Source organism: Lagenorhynchus albirostris, chromosome 3 (assembly GCF_949774975.1).
Source record: "Lagenorhynchus albirostris chromosome 3, mLagAlb1.1, whole genome shotgun sequence".
Taxonomy (NCBI): Eukaryota; Metazoa; Chordata; class Mammalia; order Artiodactyla; family Delphinidae; genus Lagenorhynchus; species Lagenorhynchus albirostris.
The window spans coordinates 43,163,006-43,184,902 of record NC_083097.1 but is presented as its reverse complement, the minus strand read 5'-3'; the positions used below and the strand labels follow the sequence as shown (position 1 = coordinate 43,184,902).

The 21,897-nt window shown below is 41.2% G+C and overlaps 1 protein-coding gene across 1 annotated transcript in view; it reads left to right on the top strand.

Moving 5' to 3' along the window:
- The window catches only part of ANKRD55 (ankyrin repeat domain 55), a 100,984-nt gene that overhangs the window by 52,554 nt on the left and 26,533 nt on the right, over nt 1-21,897 (top strand). The window contains exon 6 of the mRNA XM_060142965.1: nt 16,140-16,268. Within this exon, the coding sequence (XP_059998948.1) occupies nt 16,140-16,268 (129 nt within the window). The remainder of the gene's footprint in view (nt 1-16,139; nt 16,269-21,897) is intronic.

Here is a 21,897-nt window from a genome sequence, read left to right as displayed (position 1 = left end):
CAACTCCTACCTTCACTCTCTCCACTAACTGGGACTTACTAGAAAGGGGGCAAATTCAGACATTCACACCCTAAAGCTAAATTCCTCTTACAGACATCCAACTCTGTCCCCTCCTCAGTGGAACTGAACATCCCCTAGCAAAGTGACAGTTCCCTATTTTTTCCCACCCTGGGAGGCCCTTGGCTGGTGGAGACAATGAATGTAGACAAAAATCTTTCTAATGGTGGTAATTGTAACACTTCTCAGATAATATGTGGTAAATATTGGAAAAGTCTCTAGTTCCTTCTCATGCAAAGCAACCTCTCAGAGAACATTCCTCCTGCTCTTACACCAGCATTCTGACCTGTTGGCATTTTTGAGCAGGAGCTTCAAAAAGGACCCTTCCCCCTAATGTCGCAGCTTCCTCTTCGCACCATGTCACAGCATGTTTGAAATCCATCTGAAGCCAACTACTAAGTCTTCCCTGTGTGTTTCATTAACATATATATTGCTGGTGTGAGTCAATCCACATAAATTTGCAAGGGCTAATTTGCTGTTTGCCATTGGACAAAGGACAGTTCTGAAATGGAAAGAACACGGCCCAGGCTTTGTCATTTGTTACCTTGGAGGAGTTCCTGCATTTGGCTTCTCGGTGTTCTGAATAAGCAGTCGCTTACTGAACCCCGCCCCTCCCACAATCACTTTTCCAGTGACTTCCAAGCACAATGTAGTCTCCATCATATATGAGGGGGTAACAGTTAACAGTTAACACTCTACATCTGCTAAATAACAGGAAGCAAAAAACAGCAAAGGCAAAAGAAATCAGGGAAAAGATAAGCTATTGCTGGCAGAACATTATGGTTTCCTAACGACAAGAGGAAAGAGCAAGACACAACCCCTATATAGTGTGAATAAAATTATTTTCCAATAACTGAAGGACTCCCAAGCTTATCACAATAATGGTTAAAGGTTAAATGATCAATTAATAGAAATCTAACTTCATTAAGAGACATATTAGATTGTTAACTGAAACTAAAGAATGGAGAGAGGGAGAGAGGAAGGAAAAAATCTGTTTCTGAAGCCGTCCTCTAACTGCTTACATAAAAAAACCATATCTGCCACTTTATATCAGAGAGATGAATATCACTCTAGAGGCTGTCCTGATCTGAGCTCAGTGACTTAAAACATTTCTTGTGTTGTTAGTTTTTACTTGTATAAGCAATACATGAACACATTTGCTTCTTTAAAATTTTAAATATTACAAGTAATACTAGAAGTCCATGATTACTTCCACCCCACCACCTTAGCCCCCAATTGCTATTTGATGTGTCTCTTTCCCAGTCTTTTGTCTTTTTACACTATGTGTGTATATATATATATAGACACATAGGCACTATGGAGTATAACATGAAAGATATCTCATGTTATATGTTGTTCTGCAACTTTGATTTTCACTCAAGAGTATGTCTTAGAGTGTCTTAGATATGTTGATGCATATAAATCTGGCTCGTTCCTTTTAATGGCTTCATGATTCACACTATGAAAATACGTCCTTATATTTTCTGTTCCCATATGAATATTTAGGTTGTCTCCAATTTCTCACTGTCACAAACACTACTCTGAAGGGTGTTTGTATAAGCCTCCTTGAGTATTTTATATGAGCATTTCTCTAGAAGAAAAATTGTTGGGCAGTAGAGAGTGTACATGTGTGTGTGTGGGAGGGGTTCTATTTTTTTTAATTGAAATATAGTTGATTAACCATATTGTGTTAGTTTCGGGTATATAGCATAGTGATTCAGTACTTTTGCAGATTATATTCCATTATAGGTTACTACAAGAGTGTAAACCCCTACGCTATGTATATCCTTGTTGTGTATCTATTTTTTTTTTTACATCTTTATTGGAGTATAATTGCTTTACAATGGTGTGTTAGTTTCTGCTTTATAACAAAGTGAATCACTTATACATATACATATGTTCCCATATCTCTTCCCTCTTGCGTCTCCCTCCCTCCCACCCTGCCTATCCCACCCATCTAGGTGGTCACAAAGCACCGAGCTGATCTCCCTGTGATATGCGGCTGCTTCCCACTAGCTATCTTACGTTTGGTAGTGTATATATGTACATGCCACTCTCTTACTTTATCACAGCTTACCCTTCCCCCTCCCCATATCCTCAAGTCCATTCTCTAGTAGGTCTGTGTCTTTATTCCCGTCTTACCCCTAGGTTCTTCATGACATTTTTTTCCCTTAGATTCCATATATATGTGTTAGCATACGGTATTTGTCTTTCTCTTTCTGACTTACTTCACTCTGTATGACAGACTCTAGGACCATCCACCTCACTACAAATAACTCAATTTCGTTTCTTTTTACGGCTGACTAATATTCCATTGTATATATGTCCCACATCTTCTTTATCCATTCATCCGATGATGGACACTTAGGTTGTTTCCATCTCCTGGCTATTGTAAATAGAGCTGAAATGAACGTATTGGTACATGACTCTTTTTGAATTATGGTTTTCTCAGGGTATATGCCCAGTAGTGGGATTGCTGGGTCATATGGTAGTTCTATTTGTAGTTTTTTAAGGAACCTCCATACTGTTCTCCATAGTGGCTGTACCAATTCACATTCCCACCAGCAGTGCAAGAGTGTTCCCTTTTCGCCACACCCTCTCCAGCATTTATTGTTTCTAGACTTTCTGATGATGGCCATTCTGACTGGTGTGAGATGATATCTCATTGTAGTTTCGATTTGCATTTCTCTAATGATTAATGATGTTGAGCATTCTTACATGTGTTTGTTGGCAATCTGTATATCTTCTCTGGAGAAATGTTTATTTAGGTCTTCTGCCCATTTTTGGATTGGGTTGTTTGTTTTTTTGATATTGAGCTGCATGAGCTGCTTGTAAATTTAGGAGATTAATCCTTTATCAGTTGCTTCATTTACAAATATTTTCTCCCATTCTGAGGGTTGTCTTTTGGTCTTGTCTATCGTTTCCTTTGCTGTGCAAAAGCTTTGAAGTTTCATTAGGTCCCATTTGTTTATTTTTGTTTTTATTTCCATTTCTCTAGGAGGTGGGTCAAAAAGGATCTTGCTGTGATTTATGTCTATGTTTTCCTCTAAGAGTTTGATAGTTTCTGGCCTTACATTTAGGTCTTTAATCCATTTTGAGCTATTTTTGTGCATGGTGTTAGGGAGTGTTCAAATCTCATACTTTTACATGTACCTGTTCAGTTTTCCCAGCACTACTTATTGAAGAGGCTGTCCTTTCTCCACTGTACATTCCTACCACCTTTATCAAAGATTAGGTGACCATATGTGTGTGGGTTTATCTCTGGACTTTCTATCCTGTTACATTGATCTACATTTCTGTTTTTGTGCCAGTACCATACTGTCTTGATTACTGTAGCTTTGTAGTATAGTCTGAGTCAGGGAGCCTGAATCCTCCAGCTCTATTTTTCGTTCTCAAGATTGCTTTGGCTATTCGGGGTCTTTTGTGTTTCCATACAAATTGTGAAATTTTTTGTTCTAGTTCTGTGAAAAATGCCAGTGGTAGTTTGATAGGGATCGCATTGAATCTGTAGATTGCTTTGCATAGTATAGTCATTTTCACAATGTTGATTCTTCCAATCCAAGAACATGGTATATCTCTCCATCTATTTGTATCATCTTTAATTTCTTTCATCAGTGTCTTATAATTTTCTGCATACAGATCTTTTGTCTCCTTAGGAAGATTTATTCCTAGGTATTTTATTCTTTTTGTTGCAATGGTAAATGGAAGTGTTTTCTTGATTTCACTTTCAGATTTTTCATCATTAGTGTATAGGAATGCCACAGACTTCTGTGCATTAATTTTGTATCCTGCCACTTTACCAAATTCATTGATTAGCTCTAGTAGTTTTCTGGTAGCATCTTTAGGATTCTCTATGTATAGTATCATGTCATCTGCAAACAGTGACAGCTTTACTTCTTCTTTTCCGATTTGGATTCCTTTTATTTCCTTTTCTTCTCTGATTGCTGTGGCTAAAACTTCCAAAACTGTGTTAAATAATGGTGGTGAGAGTGGGCAACCTTGTCTTGTTCCTGATCTTAGTGGAAATGCTTTCAGTTTTTAACCATTGGGGACGATGTTGGCTGTGGGTTTGTCATATATGGCCTTTATTATTTTGAGGAAAGTTCCCTCTATGCCTACTTTCTGCAGGCTTTTTATCATAAATGGGTGTTGAATTTTATCGAAAGATTTCTCTGCATCTATTGAGATGATCATATGGTTTTCCTCCTTCAATTTGTTAATATGGTGTATCACGTTGATTGATTTGCGTATATTGAAGAATCCTTGCATTCCTGGAATAAACCCCACTTGATCATGGTGTGTGATCCTTTTAATGTGCTGTGGATTCTGTTTGCTAGTATTTTGTTGAGGATTTTTGCATCTATGTTCATCAGTGATATTGGCCTGTAGTTTTCTTTCTTTGTGACATCCTTGTCTGGTTTTGGTTTCAGGGTGGCCTCGTAGAATGAGTTTGGGAATGTTCCTCCCTCTGCTATATTTTGGAAGAGTTTGAGAAGGATAGGTGTTAGCTCTTCTCTAGTTGTTTTATAGAATTCGCCTGTGAAGCCATCTGGTCCTGGGCTTATGTTTGTTGGAAGATTTTTAATCACAGTTTCAATTTCAGTGCTTGTGATTGGTCTGTTCATATTTTCTATTTCTTCCTGATTCAGTCATGGCAGGTTGTGCATTTCAAAGAATTTGTCCATTTCTTCCAGGTTGCCCATTTTATTGGCATAGAATTGCTTGTAGTAATCTCTCGTGATCTTTTGTATTTCTGCAGTGTCAGTTGTTACTTCTCCTTTTTCATTTCTAATTCTATTGATTTGAGTCTTCTCCCTTTCTTTCTTGATGAGTCTGGCTAATGGTTTATCTATTTTGTTTATCTTCTCAAAGAACCAGCTTTTTGTTTTATTGATCTTTGCTATCGTTTCCTTCATTTATTTCTGATCTGATCTTTATGATTTCTTTCCTTCTGCTAACTTTGAGGTTTTTTTTGTTCTTCTTTCTCTAATTGCTTTAGGTGCAAGGTTAGGTTGTTTATTCGAGATGTTTCCTGTTTCTTAAGGTAGGATTGTATTGCTATAAACTTCCCTCTTAGAACTGCTTTTGCTGCATCCCATAGATTTTGGGTCGTCATGTCTCCATTGTCATTTGTTTCTAGGTATTTTTTGATTTCCTCTTTGATTTCTTCAGTGATCACTTCGTTATTAAGTAGTGTATTGTTTAGCCTTCATGTGTTTGTATTTTTTACAGATCTTTTCCTGAAATTGATATCTAGTCTCATGGCGTTGCGGTCGGAAAAGATACTTGATACAATTTCAATTTTCTTAAATTTACCAAGGCTTGATTTGTAACCCAAGATATGATCTATCCTGGAGAATGTTCCATGAGCACTTGAGAAAAATGTGTATTCTGTTGTTTTTGGATGGAATGTCCTATAAATATCAATTAAGTCCATCTTGTTTAATGTATCATTTAAAGCTTGTGTTTCCTTATTTATTTTCATTTTGGATGATCTGTCCATGGGTGAAAGTGGGGTGTTAAAGTCCCCTACTATGAATGTGTTACTGTCAATTTCCCCTTTTATGGCTGTTAGTATTTGCCTTATGTATTGAGGTGCTCCTATGTCGGGTGCATAAATATTTACAATTGTTATATCTTCTTCTTGGATCGATCCCTTGATCATTATGTAGTGTCCTTCTTTGTCTCTTCTAATAGTCTTTATTTTAAAGTCTATTTTGTCTGATATGAGAATTGCTACTCCAGCTTTCTTTTGGTTTCCATTTGCATGGAATATCTTTTTCCATCCCCTTACTTTCAGTCTGTATGTGTCCCTAGGTCTGAAGTGGGTCTCTTGTAGAGAGCATATACATGGATCTTGTTTTTGCATCCATTCAGCCAATCTGTGTCTTTTGGTGGAAGCATTTAATCCATTTACATTTAAGGTAATTATCGATATGTATGTTCCTATTCCCATTTTCTAAATTGTTTTGGGTTCGTTATTATAGGTCTTTTCCTTCTCTTGTGTTTCTTGCCTAGAGAAGTTCCTTTAGCATTTGTTGTAAAGCTGGTTTGGTGGTGCTGAACTCTCTCAGCTTTTGCTTGTCTGTAAAGGTTTTAATTTCTCGATCAAATCTGAATGAGATCCTTGCTCGGTAGAGTAATCTTGGCTGTAGGTTTTTCTCCTTCCTCACTTTAAATATGTCCTGCCACTCCCTTCTGGCTTGCAGAGTTTCTGCTGAAAGATCAGCTGTTAACCTTATGGGGATTCCCTTCTGTGTTATTTGTTGTTTTTCCCTTGCTGCTTTTAATATGTTTTCTTTGTATTTAATTTTTGACAGTTTGATTAATATGTGTCTTGGCGTGTTTCTTCGTGGATTTATCCTGTATGGGACTCTCTGTGCTTCCTGGACCTGATTAACTATTTCCTTTCCCATATTAGGGAAGTTTTCAACTATAATCTCTTTAAATATTTTCTCAGTCCCTTTCTTTTTCTTTTCTTCTTCTGGAACCCCTATAATTCAAATGTTGGTGTGTTTAATGTTGTCCCAGAGGTCTCTGAGACTGTTCTCAATTCTTTTCATTCTTTTTTCTTTATTCTGCTCTGCAGTAGTTATTTCCACTATTTTATCTTCCAGGTCACTTATCTGTTTTTCTGCCTCAGTTATTCTGCTATTGATCCCATCTAGAGTATTTTTAATTTCATTTATTGTGTTGTTCATCGTTGCTTGTTTCATCTTTAGTTCTTCTAGGTCCTTGTTAAATGTTTCTTGCATTTTGTCTATTCTATTTCCAAGATTTTGGATCATCTTTACTATCATTATTCGGAATTCTTTTTCAGGTAGACTGCATATTTCCTCTTCATCTGTTAGGTCTGGTGGGTTTTTATCCTGCTTCTTCATCTGCTGTGTGTTTTTCTGTCTTCTCATTTTGCTTATCTTACTGTGTTTGGGGTCTCCTTTTTGCAGGCTGCAGGTTTGTAGTTCCCGTTGTTTTTGGTGTCTGTCTCCAGTGGCTAAGGTTGGTTCAGTGGGTTGTGTAGGCTTCCTGGTTGAGGGGACTAGTGCCTGTGTTCTGGTGGATGAGGCTGGGTCTTGTTTCTCTGGTGGGCAGGTTCACGTCTGGTGGTGTGTTTTGGGGTGTTTGTGGACTTATTATGATTTTAGGCAGCCTCTCTGCTAATGGGTGGTGTTGTGTTCCTGTCTTACTAGTTGTGTGGCATAGGGTGTCCAGCACTGTAGCTTGCTGGTCGTTGAGTGAAGCTGGGTGCTGGTGTTGAGATGGAGATCTCTGGGAGATTTTCACTGTTTGATATTATGTGGAGCTGGGAGGTCTCTTGTGGACCAGTGTCCCGAAGTTGGCTCTCCCACCTCAGAGCACAGCACTGACTCCTGGCTGCAGCACCAAGAGGCTTTCATCCACACGGCTCAGAATAAAAGGGAGAAAAAGTAGAAAGAAAGAAAGAGAGAGAGAGAGAGAGAGGGAGGGTAGGAGGGAGGGAGGGTAGGAAAGAAGATAAAATAAAATAAAATACAGTTATTAAAATAAAAAATAATTATTACAAAACAAAAATTTTTAAGTAAAAAACAAAAAACGGACGGATAGAACCCTAGGACAAATGGTGAAAGCAAAGCTATACAGACAAAATCTCATACAGAAGCATACACATACACAGTCACAAAAAGAGAAAAAGGGGAAAAAATAATATATCTTTGCTCCCAAAGTCCACCTCCTCAATTTGGGATGATTCATTGCCTATTCAGTTATTCCACAGATGCAGGGTACATCAAGTTGATTGTTGAGATTTAATTTGCTGTTCCTGAGGCTGCTGGGAGAGATTTCCCTTTCTCTTCTTTGTTCACACAGCTCCCATGGCTCAGCTTTGGATTTGGCCCTGCCTCTGTATGTAGGTCACCGGAGGGCGTCTGTTCTCCGCTCAGACAGGACGAGGTTAAAGGAGCAGCTGACTCGGGGGCTCTGGCTCACTCAGGCTGGCGGAGGGAGGGGTGCAGATGCGAGGCGAGCCTGAGGCGGCAGAGGCTGGTGTGATGTTGCACCAGCCTGAGGGGCGCCGTGCGTTCTCCCGGGGAAGTTGTCCCTGGATCCCTGGACCCTGGCAGTGGTGGGCTGCACAGGCTCCCCGGAAGGGAGGTGTGGATAGTGACCTGTGCTCGCACACAGGCTTCTTGGTGGTGGCAGCAGCAGCCTTAGCGTCTCATGCCCGTCTCTGGGGTCCGCGCTGGTAGCCGCGGCTTGTGCCCGTCTCTGGAGCTCCTTTAAGCAGCGCTCTTAATCCCCTCTCCTCGCGCACCAGGAAACAAAGAGGGAAGAAAAAGTCTTTTGCCTGTTTGGCAGGTCCAGAGTTTTCCCCGGACTCCCTCCCGGCTAGCCGTGGTGCACTAAACCCTGCAGGCTGTGTTCACGCCACCAACCCCAGTCCTCTCCCTGTGCTCCAACCGAAGCCTGAGCCTCAGCTCCCAGCCCCCACCCGCCCCGGCGGGTGAGCAGACAAGGCTCTCGGGCTGTTGAGTGCCAGTTGGCACCGATTCTCTGTGCGGGAATCTCCCCGCTTTGCCCTCCGCACCCCTATTGCTGTGCTCTCTTCCGCGGCTCCGAAGCTTCCCCACTCCGCCACCCGCATCCTCCGCCCGCGAAGGGGCTTCCTAGTGTGTGGAAACCTTTCCTCCTTCACAGCTCCCTCCCTCTGGTGCAGGTCCCATCCCTATTCTTTTGTCTCTGTTTATTCTTTTTTCTTTTGCCCTACCCAGGTACGTGGGGAGTTTCTTGCCTTTTGGGAGGTCTGAGGTCTTCTGCCAGTGTTCAGTAGGTGTTCTGTAGGAGTTGTTCCACGTGTAGATGTATTTCTGGTGTATCTGTGGGAAGGAAGGTGATTTCCGCATCTTACTCTTCCGCCATCTTCCCCCTCTCCCACGTATCTATTTTATATATAGTAGTTTGTATCTGTTAATCCTGTACCCCTGATTTGTCCCTCTCCCCCCACCCACTGGTAACCAAAAATTTGTTTTCTATATCTGTGAATCTGTTTCTGTTTTGTATATACATTCTTTTCCATTATTTTTTAGATTCCACATATAAGTGATATCACATAGTATTTGTCTTTCTTTGACTTATTTCACTAAGTATAATATTCTGTAGGTTCATCCACATTGCTGCAAATGGCAATATTTCATTCTTTTTATGGCTGAGTAATATTCCATTGTGTATATATATATATACACACACACACACACCACATCATCTTAATCCCATCATCTATTGATGGGAGCTTGGGTAGCTTCCATGTCTTGGCTGTTGTAAATAGTGCTGCTATGAACATTGGGGTGCATGTGTCATTTCAAATAAGTGTTTTCATTTTTTATGGATATATACCCAGGAATGGAACTGCTGGATCATATGGTCATTCTATTTTTAGTTTTTTAAGGGACCTCCATACTGTTTTCCACAGTAGCTGCATCAGTTTACATTCCCACCAACATTGCATGATGGGTCCCTATTTTTATTTTTAATATGCATGCCTGGTTGTTCTTCAAAACGACTGCATCAATTTATAGCTCCACCCATAGTGAAAAAGGTGTTTATCACTGTTTTCCTATTGTTGGATTTTCTTGTTATTGTTTTAATTTGCATTTCCCTTATAGCCAGTGAGATCGAGCATAATTTCATAGGTGCAATGGTCATTTTTAGATCTCCTGTGACTTGCCTGTTTAGGTCCTTTGTCCATTCATCTGTTGTGTTACTTGTAATTTTTTTACAGATTCATAGAAGTTTATTTTATATTCTGAGCATTAATCCTTTGCTGTTGGATTGCAAATATTTTTTCATAGTCTGTTCCTTATTTTAGAACTGTTTATGATGTCTTTTCATGTACAGAAAATTTAAAACATGATAGAATCAAAATGATCATTCTTGTCCATTGTTGCTTTTGCTTTTGGTATCTTTTTAAAGAAGGCCTTCCCTACCCCTAGGGACATAACTACACTATGCTAAATTTTCTTTTACTTTGTTATAAGATTTTTTTTTAATATATGGTTCCATTTCTGAACTCTTTGTTCTCATTCCAGTGATGTTTGTTTTTCCTGTTTCATTAACCACACTGCTTAGTTATAAAGTGACTTATTTAGAAGCTATTCACACTGTAAAGTTTAACACTGTGGGAAAGGCAAGATGGGTCAGATGGGTCAGATTGTCCTTTGTGCCTTTGTTCTTCTGGTCCTCAGGGGAATCACTGACAAAGAGAGAGGCTTGTCTGTTGCAGCTACAGAGCGTTAAGTTGCTAAATTCCTCAACCTAACCTCTCCTGCTTTCATTTTAGCTTTGACAGGAAGAGCACCCCATCAAGAGTGGCTATGAAATGTTGGCATCTGGGTTAGAACTTTGAATGCATTTATCCAGAAAAGCACTGTTATGCATGGTATTTAGGATAGATTGTTGATCCTGTATTAAATGTGCATTCTGATATAAGTAGATTTTTGTGAGTGGCTTGACAATCCAAACTTCCATTACAACAGCACTCTCAGAAAATAAATCCAAGTTGCAAAAACAGATGTGAATCTTTGGATATAGTTCTTAGCACTAAAATCCACTTACAACATTCCTAAGATACAAGCATAAACAGAGACTGTGCACTATAAAGGCAAAATCAGTAGAAATAGTCCCGGACCCTAGAAATCTTTTTATTTTACAGTTGGCAAAAGGTAAAATAATAAAGCAAAAAAATTTTAATGAACCAGAATTTTCATCCTAAAGATGAACACCTTAACAAATGGAGTAGAGTCACTACTACTTAGAAGCCCTCACTTTCCTCTCTCCCCCAACCCTCCTTTCCCCATAATTTTCTAGGGGCAGTATTTTTTATCTTTGTGTCCCTAGAATCTAGTTCAGTAACTTGCACATAGTAGAGTCCCCCCAAAAATACATGTTTAGATAAATAATTACATTATTAAATTCAAGAAAAAGTCATATAACTTTATTTTATTGGCCTTTTCTCTCTTTGTTTTGTTGACCCAACTCAGTGACCCATTTTATTTACCAGGCTTGACTCCAGGGGACTTTTAATTATTTCCAAAATCTCCTCTCAAAAAATTAAGATTTTATATTTTTCTAGATCTTCAAAAATGTACTGTGGATTCTAGGGCAGGGGTCCTTGTCCATTTTCATGACATGGACACATCTGGTATGTTGGGGAAGCCTATGGATCCCTTCTCAGAAAAATGTTTGAAATTACATAAAATAAAATATATAGAATTAAAAAAAATTATACTGAATAACAGATATCAAACTATTTTAAAGAACAAATTTGCAATATTAATATGCAAGGCTTTTTTGCTAATGCACTACTAATCTTTGTGATCTGTAATTGTAAGTTTTTTCCCAAATAAATTTGAAGAAAATGGTTTTCATTACAGCACTGCTAACCATCTAGGTTTTTTTAGAATCTTTTAAAGTACATCATTTATTCCAATCTTTTGTACACAGAAGACCCTCTGTAACTTTTGTGAGAGGTAATCACAACATTAATAATGTGTGGATATTAAAATGTCAAACAGAGCCAAACTGGACTTCTGTGAAATTCTATATCTTTCAGATGATCTAGAATTGTTTTGCTGATCTTTCAAACACCTGCTAAAATTCTGCCCCCAGTGCACCAAGGCGAGGGGTGAACCAAGCACCCAGCCACATCACATATTCTCTGTCTGTGTCTTTCGGCGTCTGCAAGAGCTGGTCTAAAAGTGCAGTTCTGAAACATGAAAACTGCTAAGCACTTCATCAGATTTCTGCTTCATAAAACATAAAAGTTACAGTGGTTTTGGAAAAAAAGAAAAAAGGTCTGAGAAGCTAATAGGACTTGAAAGCCCTTAACTGAAATGTTGGTAGCACAGGCTCAAGGCACAGAATTACTCATCTGTACAAGAGTGTGTTCCAAAACAGCCCCGCTATGCACCCAGCAGTCACCACACACAGTCCTATCAGCTATCTCGAGATGGAGCCTAAGTCAACCAAAACTTAACATTTCCCTCCAGAACATTCTAGAGAGCTGTGTTTTTAAATGAATGTAAGTTACTCTTCACTGTTTGAGCCAATACTCCTTCTTTTTCAAGAAAGTGGAATTCTACTGTTACAAGAGTCAGCTGGGTGTTTGTTGTAATATATCTTCAGGTAGCTCCTAGATTTTCAGCCCTTAGATTCTTTGAAGGCCCAGTTGAGTCCTCAGTGACTCAATGAGGAGCCTCACAGTTTGGACGCAGGTGGCTGGCTTGCGTTCGACAGACTCTAGTATCTTACACTCCCCGTGAATTCAAGGAATCCTGGATAACCTGCAATTCACTAATTAATTCTTCCTATGAACACTTCTTGAACACTTAATGTGTACTTGGGCATATCACAGTGAATGAGCCACAGCCTCTGCCTTTAAGTGCATCACAGCTAATCTTAGTCCCTATCACAGCTCAGTGCAAATGCCAATTGCCAAGCCTGAAGTCTGACCCTTAAATGGCCACCAGAGTCCTAACATAACACAACTAAGATGTGTTAGCTGTGTTAATAGAAGCTGAAGGAAGGAGGAGGCAGTTGTAGGAAAAAGTTCCTAAACAAAGTGTGTTGTGCAATACAAAGGGCTGTACTTGAGCTGATTCTAAAAGTTTTGGTTTTCATATTACTAAGAGGATGTATTTGTATTTCTCATTAGCCCAATTGAAAAAAATAGCAACAGGAAGTTTCCCTTGACTTGAGTGAATGTTTGAAACCTGTTTATATTGTAATATAAATATACAGATTTATATTATATAACATATTATTATTTAGAGAAGTAGTGGAGTGTTTCACGTCTTGATTTGGGGCCACTCAGAGGATCAACAGTTATTATAACACTGATCCCAAATTCCAGGGTAGGGGAGGAGTGGGGGGAGAATATGTATATTTCAATACCTTACAAAAATAAATATTTGCCAGCTGCACTTTCAGAAGAAAACTAGAGGTGATGCCAAACGAAACAAATAATAGTAAAGGGTGGCAACCCTTATGCTACTGAGAATCACCATTCTAGACAGTGAGAAGACCCTGAATCTAGCTAAAATCACAAAGAAAAAAATTGTCCAGCAGCTGAGCTCATTTCCAAAATTGAAAGTCTACTAGCTTGATGTGTGGAACGAGCATTTTCCTCCAGAGTTGGAGAGACCTGGATTTGAATCCCACCTTTGCCTTGTACCCAGTCAGTGGCCTTAGGGAAATTATTGGGCTGGCCAAAAAGTTCATTTGGGTTTGTCCGTAGCCCAAACGAACTTTTTGGCCAACCCACTATTTAACCTGTGTTTCAGTTTCCTCACCTGTAAAATGGGTCTAAAAATACCTATCTCTTAGGATTGTTGTAAAGATTCAGTGAAGTGAATAAAGTTCTTGGCACCAAGTAGGTATATGAAAAATGGTAGTGCCCCTCCCCACCATTTACCATAGCATGCAGGAGGTGGGGAGGGTTGTTTTGTTTTGTTTGTTTTGTTTTTTCTAGCAGTGGGTTGGGGAGGGGTGGTTGTTTTTTTAAGAGAATAACTCTTAAAGCCTAGAAGCTATATTTAGGAGACAAGGATTAACAGTGCATAATGACAGTTTAATTCACAATTTCACACTGAATTCTCATATTGCTAAATCTATATCTCTGCATATAGTGATTGCCATCTACCTCATTTGGAGCGCTCATCAAGAATTCTAACAGGTTTCAATTGAACAGTTGGTAACAATGATCGTATCAGACAAGTTCATTTTCTATAAAGAAGTCATGTTCTGTCTTTCTTCTGTGAATGATTTTAGAAAGCAAAGCCAAATTTTACAAAAGCAAAAAATTCAATCAAGAACAGTAAGAAGTCACTCAGTCATTTAATAAGCCTTTGCTTAGCATCCACAATGTGCCTGGCACTGTTCTAGGCTCCAGGGATTCAGACAGGCAGACAAGGGCCCCGCCTTCTTGGAGCTTAACACCCCAGTGACTTCAAAATTGTCTCCACTGTCTTTAACCCTGGATACAGGTGGCACTTCATAAGGAAGCCAATGATTCTGAAGCACATGGGACTCAGCACTGGGAATAATCCTTGCACAGTAAAAAGAATCTGATTCCTTGGAGTCCAGATGTCTAATTCCAGTGGGTCAAATTAAAAAATGAAGAGGACCCATTGAAATGCTTTGAGCTATTCTGAACCCAAAGTAACATTCAGCTGTTGGAATAAGAACAAGACATTCCACTGTTTTTAGACCAGCATTCTTTTCCATATGAAACCAATTTCTTGAAATATCCTTAAGAGTATCTGGAGGCTCAGTGTTATGTGACGCTTGAAACTTGAAAGCAGACCATAATGTAATGGTTTAGAATATGGAACTGGTCAAGGGGGGGTTAACATTCTAATCTCACAGCCCCACAAACATCACACCCTAGATTCAGCTCGATCATAGACTTGTAAACTTCCCTAGGGCTTAGCTTCCTCTTCCACAAAATGGGAAGGACAGTGGCACCTGTCAGAGTTGGCCAACTGCTATAGCAAACAATTCAAAATCTCAGTGGCCTGACATAATAAAAGTTTAATATTCCTGCTTGCTTCATAGCCCAGTGCTGGTTGATGAGGTGACCCTGTCCTACCTCATCAGTCAGGGTCCTGAGTTGATTAATCACATGATTCCAGCACATTCTTGAGCCTTGTCCTCCTCCACATTCCGTTGTCAGGTGAGGAGAAGAAAATATGTCAAAGACAACATAGGTTTTGTTTTCTAGACAGACCTTGGAGGGGTAGGGGCTTCCATCCTTCCATCCTTTCTGTCCACACTGCAATGTTCAGGACTCAGTCTCGTGGCTACATGTATCTGCTGGGAGGCTGGGGAGTGTAGACTGACTATGTGCCCTGGAGGGAGAGGAAGTAGAGTTTGGTGAGCACATAGTGGACTTCACCACAATGCTAAATCCAAAAAGCTGTTTGGAGGATTAAGTGAGATGATATACATAAGAACTCATAAAGATCTCTAGATCAATACATATTAATTTTGGAATAATATTAGTTCTGCACTCCTAGCTAGGCTGAGGCCCATCTTCTCCACTCAGCTCATCTTGGATGAGCAGAGAAGGGCAAGGCGGTGACATTATCTTTATGTTACCTGCAGAGACAGCTCCAAAAAGAGAAAGCTACCTACATCCTCTGCTCCCTTTACCAGGCATCTTAATCTAGAACCATTTTAGATACAGTTCATATTATTGAGAGCCATCGTCAAGGAGAAGAGGCCATCTTTTCGTAGTACACTCCCAAATAATACTGGTTCTTTTTGGCAAATGTTTCCCAGAAAAGCTTATCTTATTATTAAATGATGCCTATAGTGTGTGACCTTAAGCTCTGAAAGAAGGTGGGATTCACCAGATTGACTCATCCAGATCTGTTCTCCAAGCTGCCACAGAGTGATTTCTTCTAAACAGTGTAAATCAGATCATGTCAACATCTGCTTAAAATCCCCCACTGTCTTTCTATTGAGTTTAGAATAAAATCCAAAGGCCTTATGCAGGGTATTCCCCATCCCACGCTCCCAGGATCAGCCCTGCCTCTCTCCAACCTCATCTCACATCTTTCTACTCCTCTCCCTATTCATTCATTGTTTCATTCATTCATTCAACAGCTGTTTATTTAGCCTTGGTTCAGTCCCTGGGGATACCGTAGTAAAATAGACAGGCTCACGGGCCCAGCCACTCCGCGGCATGTGGGATCTTCCCGGACTGGGGCACGAACTCTCAACCACTTTATAGCATTCAACAATCTGGAAAATCCTTTTGATTGTTTGCATGCATTTATTTATTATCTATCTTCCTCTACCACAGTGTAATTCCCACGAGGACAGGATCTTATTTATCTTATTCACTGTAGTGTCCTTAGCACCTGTTTGCCTGGCACCAAGTAAAAGCCAAATAAGTATCTGTTGAATGAATGGCTCAAGGAACGAATGAACTGACAGGCCGCAACCAGCACATCTGGTGACGCCCTCAGGCCTGAGGAGAAAGTGTGCTCCGTTTTCCTTCCTGATATCCTGTGCTCATCTGTGTCCCTCTGATTGTGGTTTTGTAGGGAATGACACCACTCCACTGGGCAACTTTCCACAACCGGCCTCAACACACCCAAATGCTGCTGAAGAAGGGGGCAGACCCCACCCTTGTGGATAAAGACTTTAAAACGGCTCTCCACTGGGCTGTGCAGGTGAGGAGTTAGCCAGTGGGCTTGTCTCAAGTATAAATGGTGTAAAGCAATGTTAACAATTCTGAGTATGTCAGACCTGAAAGATGGAATTTTCAAAGGTACAGTCCCAGCATTGATATGGACTTTATATGTACAACAGAGCAAGTAAGATACATGCTGCCCTCTTCCCTTCATTCATATCCAGAGCAGCAACAGCAAACCTGTCACTTTGGAGGATTTGGGTGCATCAGTTGCTGAGAAGAAATCCTGCCAAGGTAAAGAGGGGGAGGAGTTACAGAATATCACCCACCTCGGCTGTTACACACACACACACACACACACACACACACACACACACACACACACACACACACACACACACACACACACACACTCTCTCTCTCTCTCTCTCTCTCTCTCTCTCTCTCTCTCTCTCTCTCTCTCTCTCTCTCTCTCTCTCTTCTCCATCTCAATGATTGCTGCTGGCTCACAGTGTACCAGGATAACCCTTCAAAGAATTATTAGGAAAGTCCCTTCAAAGTCTTTGGACCATGACTGTCTTCTTCCTTCCAAATCCTCTGAAGCAGAGTAATTCCAGGTGACCCTGAACAGTGGTACTCTGACCAATGAAAACTGTGGCTCATAATCCTACCTCACTATCCCAAAAGGGAGTCTGTATCAGTACACATGACCAGAGAAATTAGAAATCTACAGTCCAAGGCGGGGAAAACTGGGACTTCCCGGTGGTCCAGTGGTTAAGACTCCACCTTCCAATGCAGGGGGTACAGGTTTGATCCCTGGTCTGGGGTTCCACATGCTGTGCGGTGCAGTGCAGCCAAAAATTTTTAAAAAACACAAAACCCAAAGAGGGGAAAACTGAGACTAAGGTGAAAGAATGACCATAGCTAACATTTATTGAAGTGTCTTCTAAGGAAATCATTCAAAGGGAATGATTAACTAAGAGTTATCTGTTCTGTCCTTGAGAGGAGAGCGATACTATGCATCCTTTCAACAAACTTGCTAGCCCATTCTGTCTCTTCATGCCTAACCTAGACATCCCCACTGTTTATTTCTATCAGCCCAATAAGGGCACCCTTGCGGAACTGCCGCCAGGATCCCTGTGATTCTGCACGCCCTGATGGTGGTTTCACTGAGGTGTTTTTACATGCCACACACAGCAGAGAAGGGCACCTGGCACTTTCAGGGTTGGCATGTGTGCCTGAGATAAGGGCAAAACAGAAGTGATTTGGAAACTACTCTGTTTTTGTTCCTACAAATTTGGCTTCAGTTACCCTGTAGCAGGGCCAGCCCTGCAAAGCTGTGAAGTGAACAAAGCATGTTTTTGTCATCCTCACCTGCCCTTAGCACCCTCCTCCATACTTTCAGTATCTAATCAGCTGCCCTCGTGCCAGTCCCTGCCCAGAGCCCAGTCCTCTGGCTGGTCAGGGGTCACCATTGGAGCAGTGGCCCCAGGGCAGCCTGGCTGGGCAGCCAAGATGTATCCCACATGTGTTGGCTCTCAGCTAAGGTGAGAGTGGTATCAGAATCAAGCATTTTCTGTATATTCACTCCCATCGCCCCTGTTTTCTGATTTCACAGATCTGGGATGGGGCTCATGCATGTGCATTTTGAAAATCTCCCCGGGTAATTCTGACTGATATGCCTCCTCTGCTCCACCTTCCTCTACCACAGCCCAGTTTAGAGCTGCTGCTTGGGAGATGGCTTTGCAATCGAATCATCAGCAGTGCTTGTAAAACAACAGCTTCCCAGACCCCACTCCAGACCCCTTCTGGGTTGGGCTCTTCATGGGTGGGAACCCTTGTTTTGATCCTCCAAGAGACAATTTGGCAAAATCCAAAGAAAAATGTGCCCAACTCAGAAGATCTGAGTTTGCATTAACAGACCTGGCTTTGTTCTGCAAAGAGTCACCTAAACCTGCTTGGCTTAACTGTAGGTGTACCTTTGGGGCATGAATGAGACCATGCGCATGACAGTGATGTGTAATATTCTTTGTAACTGGAAGAGATTATCATTTTTATGATGGCTCCCAATTTCCTCCATGAAAGCTTAGTTATCATACCCACATCTACATACTGCGTTCTTTCTCTTTACTAAATGTTATAGCTTTTAACCTGCTACATTGATTTCAGTCCTGTCTGCACATTAGAATCATCTGAAGAGCTTTTAGGCAATACTGATACCCAAGCCCCACACCCTTAGTTTTTCAGTCAGTTTGTCTGGGGTGGAGCCTGGGTGTCAGTAATTTTTAAAGTTTTCCCTTCCTCCAGGAGATTGTAATGTCCACCTGGGGTTGAAAACCACTGTGATAAATGAATTCGTATTAATGGGTTCTAAAACCTTAGCTACTCCTACCTAAGATATTTACATTTTGACCATGATTTTATATAATAAGCTTAATGCCTCACACATTTATGGACTCAATAACTTAATAAATATTTCATGAGAAAAAAAAATTTCATGAGCACCTATTCTGCATCTGGCATTGTGGGGGGAAAGATTTAGAAGACAGGTTCCTTCTAGGACCCCTACAATTTTATGTAATATTGCATGTGCTTATGTGTGAGGATGTTAGCATACAATTTTCTGAGGAAGGTGTTCACAGTTTCTTCAACTCTTCAATGAGGATCTGTAACTACCCCCCACCCTCGCCAGAAGGTTAAGAATCACACTCTGGAGGAACTGTACACCGTCTCCCTCCCTGCGGTTAGCAGTAAAATTCAGAAGTGGTGTGTTCTGCCCTTAACTATGCGAAGAAGACTGAGGGTAATTCCAAATGTCAGCTGCAACCGGGATTATACTTGCCACCGTTAGCCTTCTTCTTCATTTATAACTCAGGGCCAGCACTGTGTTCCTCATAAAGTTTTTCCACATAAATGAGTCTATTTCCCATTGTCATTAATTCCTTTCACTGAACTTCCTGCTTTTCTCTTCAACTATATGAGACTATATTTAAAGTTATAGCACTTTGAACTAATAAAGCTTCTGTATTTGACCCAGGCAACCAAAGCAGTAAAGATTTGAAACATTGGGCCCAAAAAGTAAACTAAGTTTCACTTCTGCCCCCATTTCTTGGGTCGCTTGGTAGCTGGTGGTGCCCTCCTGTGGGCCCATTGCCCTTGTTCACCTCCCCCATCTTCCCAGGAGACCAGATTGCATGGCTCTCTCTGGGCTAACGCTGAGCAGAACTCTGTCCCTATCTGCATCTAGTCTCCCTTGATGGAATCTCAGCCTTTCGGGGCATGTTCTTGCCTATCTGTGATGACACTAGCTTATCAGGACTCGACACAGGTATCTCTCGGACTCATCTTCCTCTCACTCCTCAACACTGCAAAAATTTAGTCATTAGTCTTTTTCTCATTCTCCTTTCCTCAGAAAGCCCATCGGTTCCTAAGGCTTCGACTATCATTCTACTCAGAATTTCCTCAGATCAAAATCCAGCTCTGACCTCTCTCTTGGACGTTAAACTCACATTTCCAGCTCTACCAGGCATCTTCCCATAATTTCCCATGGACACGTCAAACTCAGCACGTTCAAACTGAATCCACGATCTCTCCTTCCCGTCACATTCCCATCCACCCTGGTAGCCCAAGCCAAAGGCCATCATGTGGCCCATGGACACTGCTTCCTTATCATCCTTCATGTGTAATTGGTTATCAAGACCTCTGGATTCCACCTCCTCAGGCCTCACATCTCTGTGTACTCCTTTCTATCCCCACTGTATAGATCAGGGCCCCAGCAGGAAACAACCCACTCAGATGGGATTATTTGAGCATAGATTCATAAAGAGGCTATTTACACACAACAGCAGGTTGCCATTAGGGCATCTGGGAGGGCATGGGAGGGAATGGTTACTAAGACACAGCAAAGGCTGTAGCTGTAGGAAAGGGCCTAGGACTGAAACTGTAGACTTTGATGGAACGGTCAAACTGTGGCCTAGCAGGGAGGGAACCGGAGGATAAATGCCCCAATCGCTCTTTCCTCCTACATCCATCTCCCGTCAGTACCACTCACTGGCCAATCCCAACCAGAAGCCAAAGGGCAAAGGGCCCATTTGATGCAGTTCATACATGCTAAAGGATGAAAAGCAGGATGAAAAAAGATGGAGAGTTAACCGGGAAGAACAAATGGAGACAATTTAGTACACCTACCATCAGTGCCTTAGATCAAGCTTCCCCTGTCTCCCACCTGAACAGTTTCAGTATCTGTATTCCTACTTTCAGCCCTTTCCTTCTCCAATCTATTCTCACATTGCACCAAGTGCTCTTTCTACAAATCACAAAGGAATGTACTAACGTAACTGTTACTACAACAAAACAATTATGGTCACTGCTGGTTCTTGGCTCAAAAACCTTCACCAAGTGCCATTTTCTGGTAAAGAACAAACTCCTTGACTTGCACTTACTGCCATGAACAAGCTCTCTGCAACCCACCCCACTCCCTGCCCTTTCCTCTTCAAGCCATATAGGCTCTACTCCAACCATACTAGAATATTAGTAATCTCCTCAGTACATCGTAAAGATTCATCCTGTCTTCCCCTTGGTCATGCGCTTCCCTTTTGGTGAAATACTTCTTTCTTCTTGCACTCCCTGCATCATCCCTTCTAACTGCAGAATTTATACTTGTTCTTCCTTATTTCTCAAGGCCCAACTAAGTTCACCCTCTTTGTTGAGCTCCCTTTCAGAATTTTTCCCTCCGTCTAGCACTTCCTTACTTCTATTACTGGTGTTAACAATCAGTGGGGTGCCTATGTCTCCTCTTCTAGACTATGTGCTTAAGGGCAGTGTGCCTTACTCATCCAGATGTCTTTCAAGATCCAGAACAGATCTTTGTGAACACCAAAAAGGTGTTCACTGAATTCAGTTCAATAAGCTTATCCATCCCAAGCCAGTGGGAATAGTGGCTTATTGGATTCTTTTTGTGAAATACCATTTTCAGCTTAATCAAAACTTCTAGGAATGCAATACCTTAGTTTTTTTTTTTTTTTTTGGCTGCATTGGGTCTTTGTTGCTGCGTGTGGGCTTTCTCTAGTTGTGGCAAGTGGGGGATACTCTTCGTTGCGGTGCACAGGCTTCTCGTTGTGGTGACTTCTCTTGCTGCAGAGCATGGGATCTAGGCACATGGGCTTCAGTAGTTGTGGTGCACAGTCTCGGGAGTTGTGGCTCGTGGGCTCTAGAGCACAGGCTCAGTAGTTGTGGCGCATGGGCTTAGTTGTTCTGCCGCGTGTGGAATCTTCCCAGACCAGGGATCGAACCTGTGTCCCCTGCATTGGCAGCTGCCTTAACCAGTGCACCACCAGGGAAGTCCACGTGCCTTAGTCCATGTGGCTTAGTATCAAGGAGTTTTTTCTAATGATAGGAATTCTAGGATAGATATGATGGCAGGTCAGTGAGAAGGGCAAGTGTCTACTGCCCCTCAAATCTCACCTCTAGCTCCTTCCTGCTAAACCTAGAAAATGTGTTTATCTGGAATCTTCCTCAGCAGTACTCTTCTTTCAGTGCATTTTTCAAGGGAGGTTAGAAAGAAAAGAACTGCAGTAATATAAAACTATTTCATGTTTGTTCATTCAGTATATGGTTATGTGGTTAAGGAAATTATACACATACACATACCCTTGGAGCTCTTGAATATA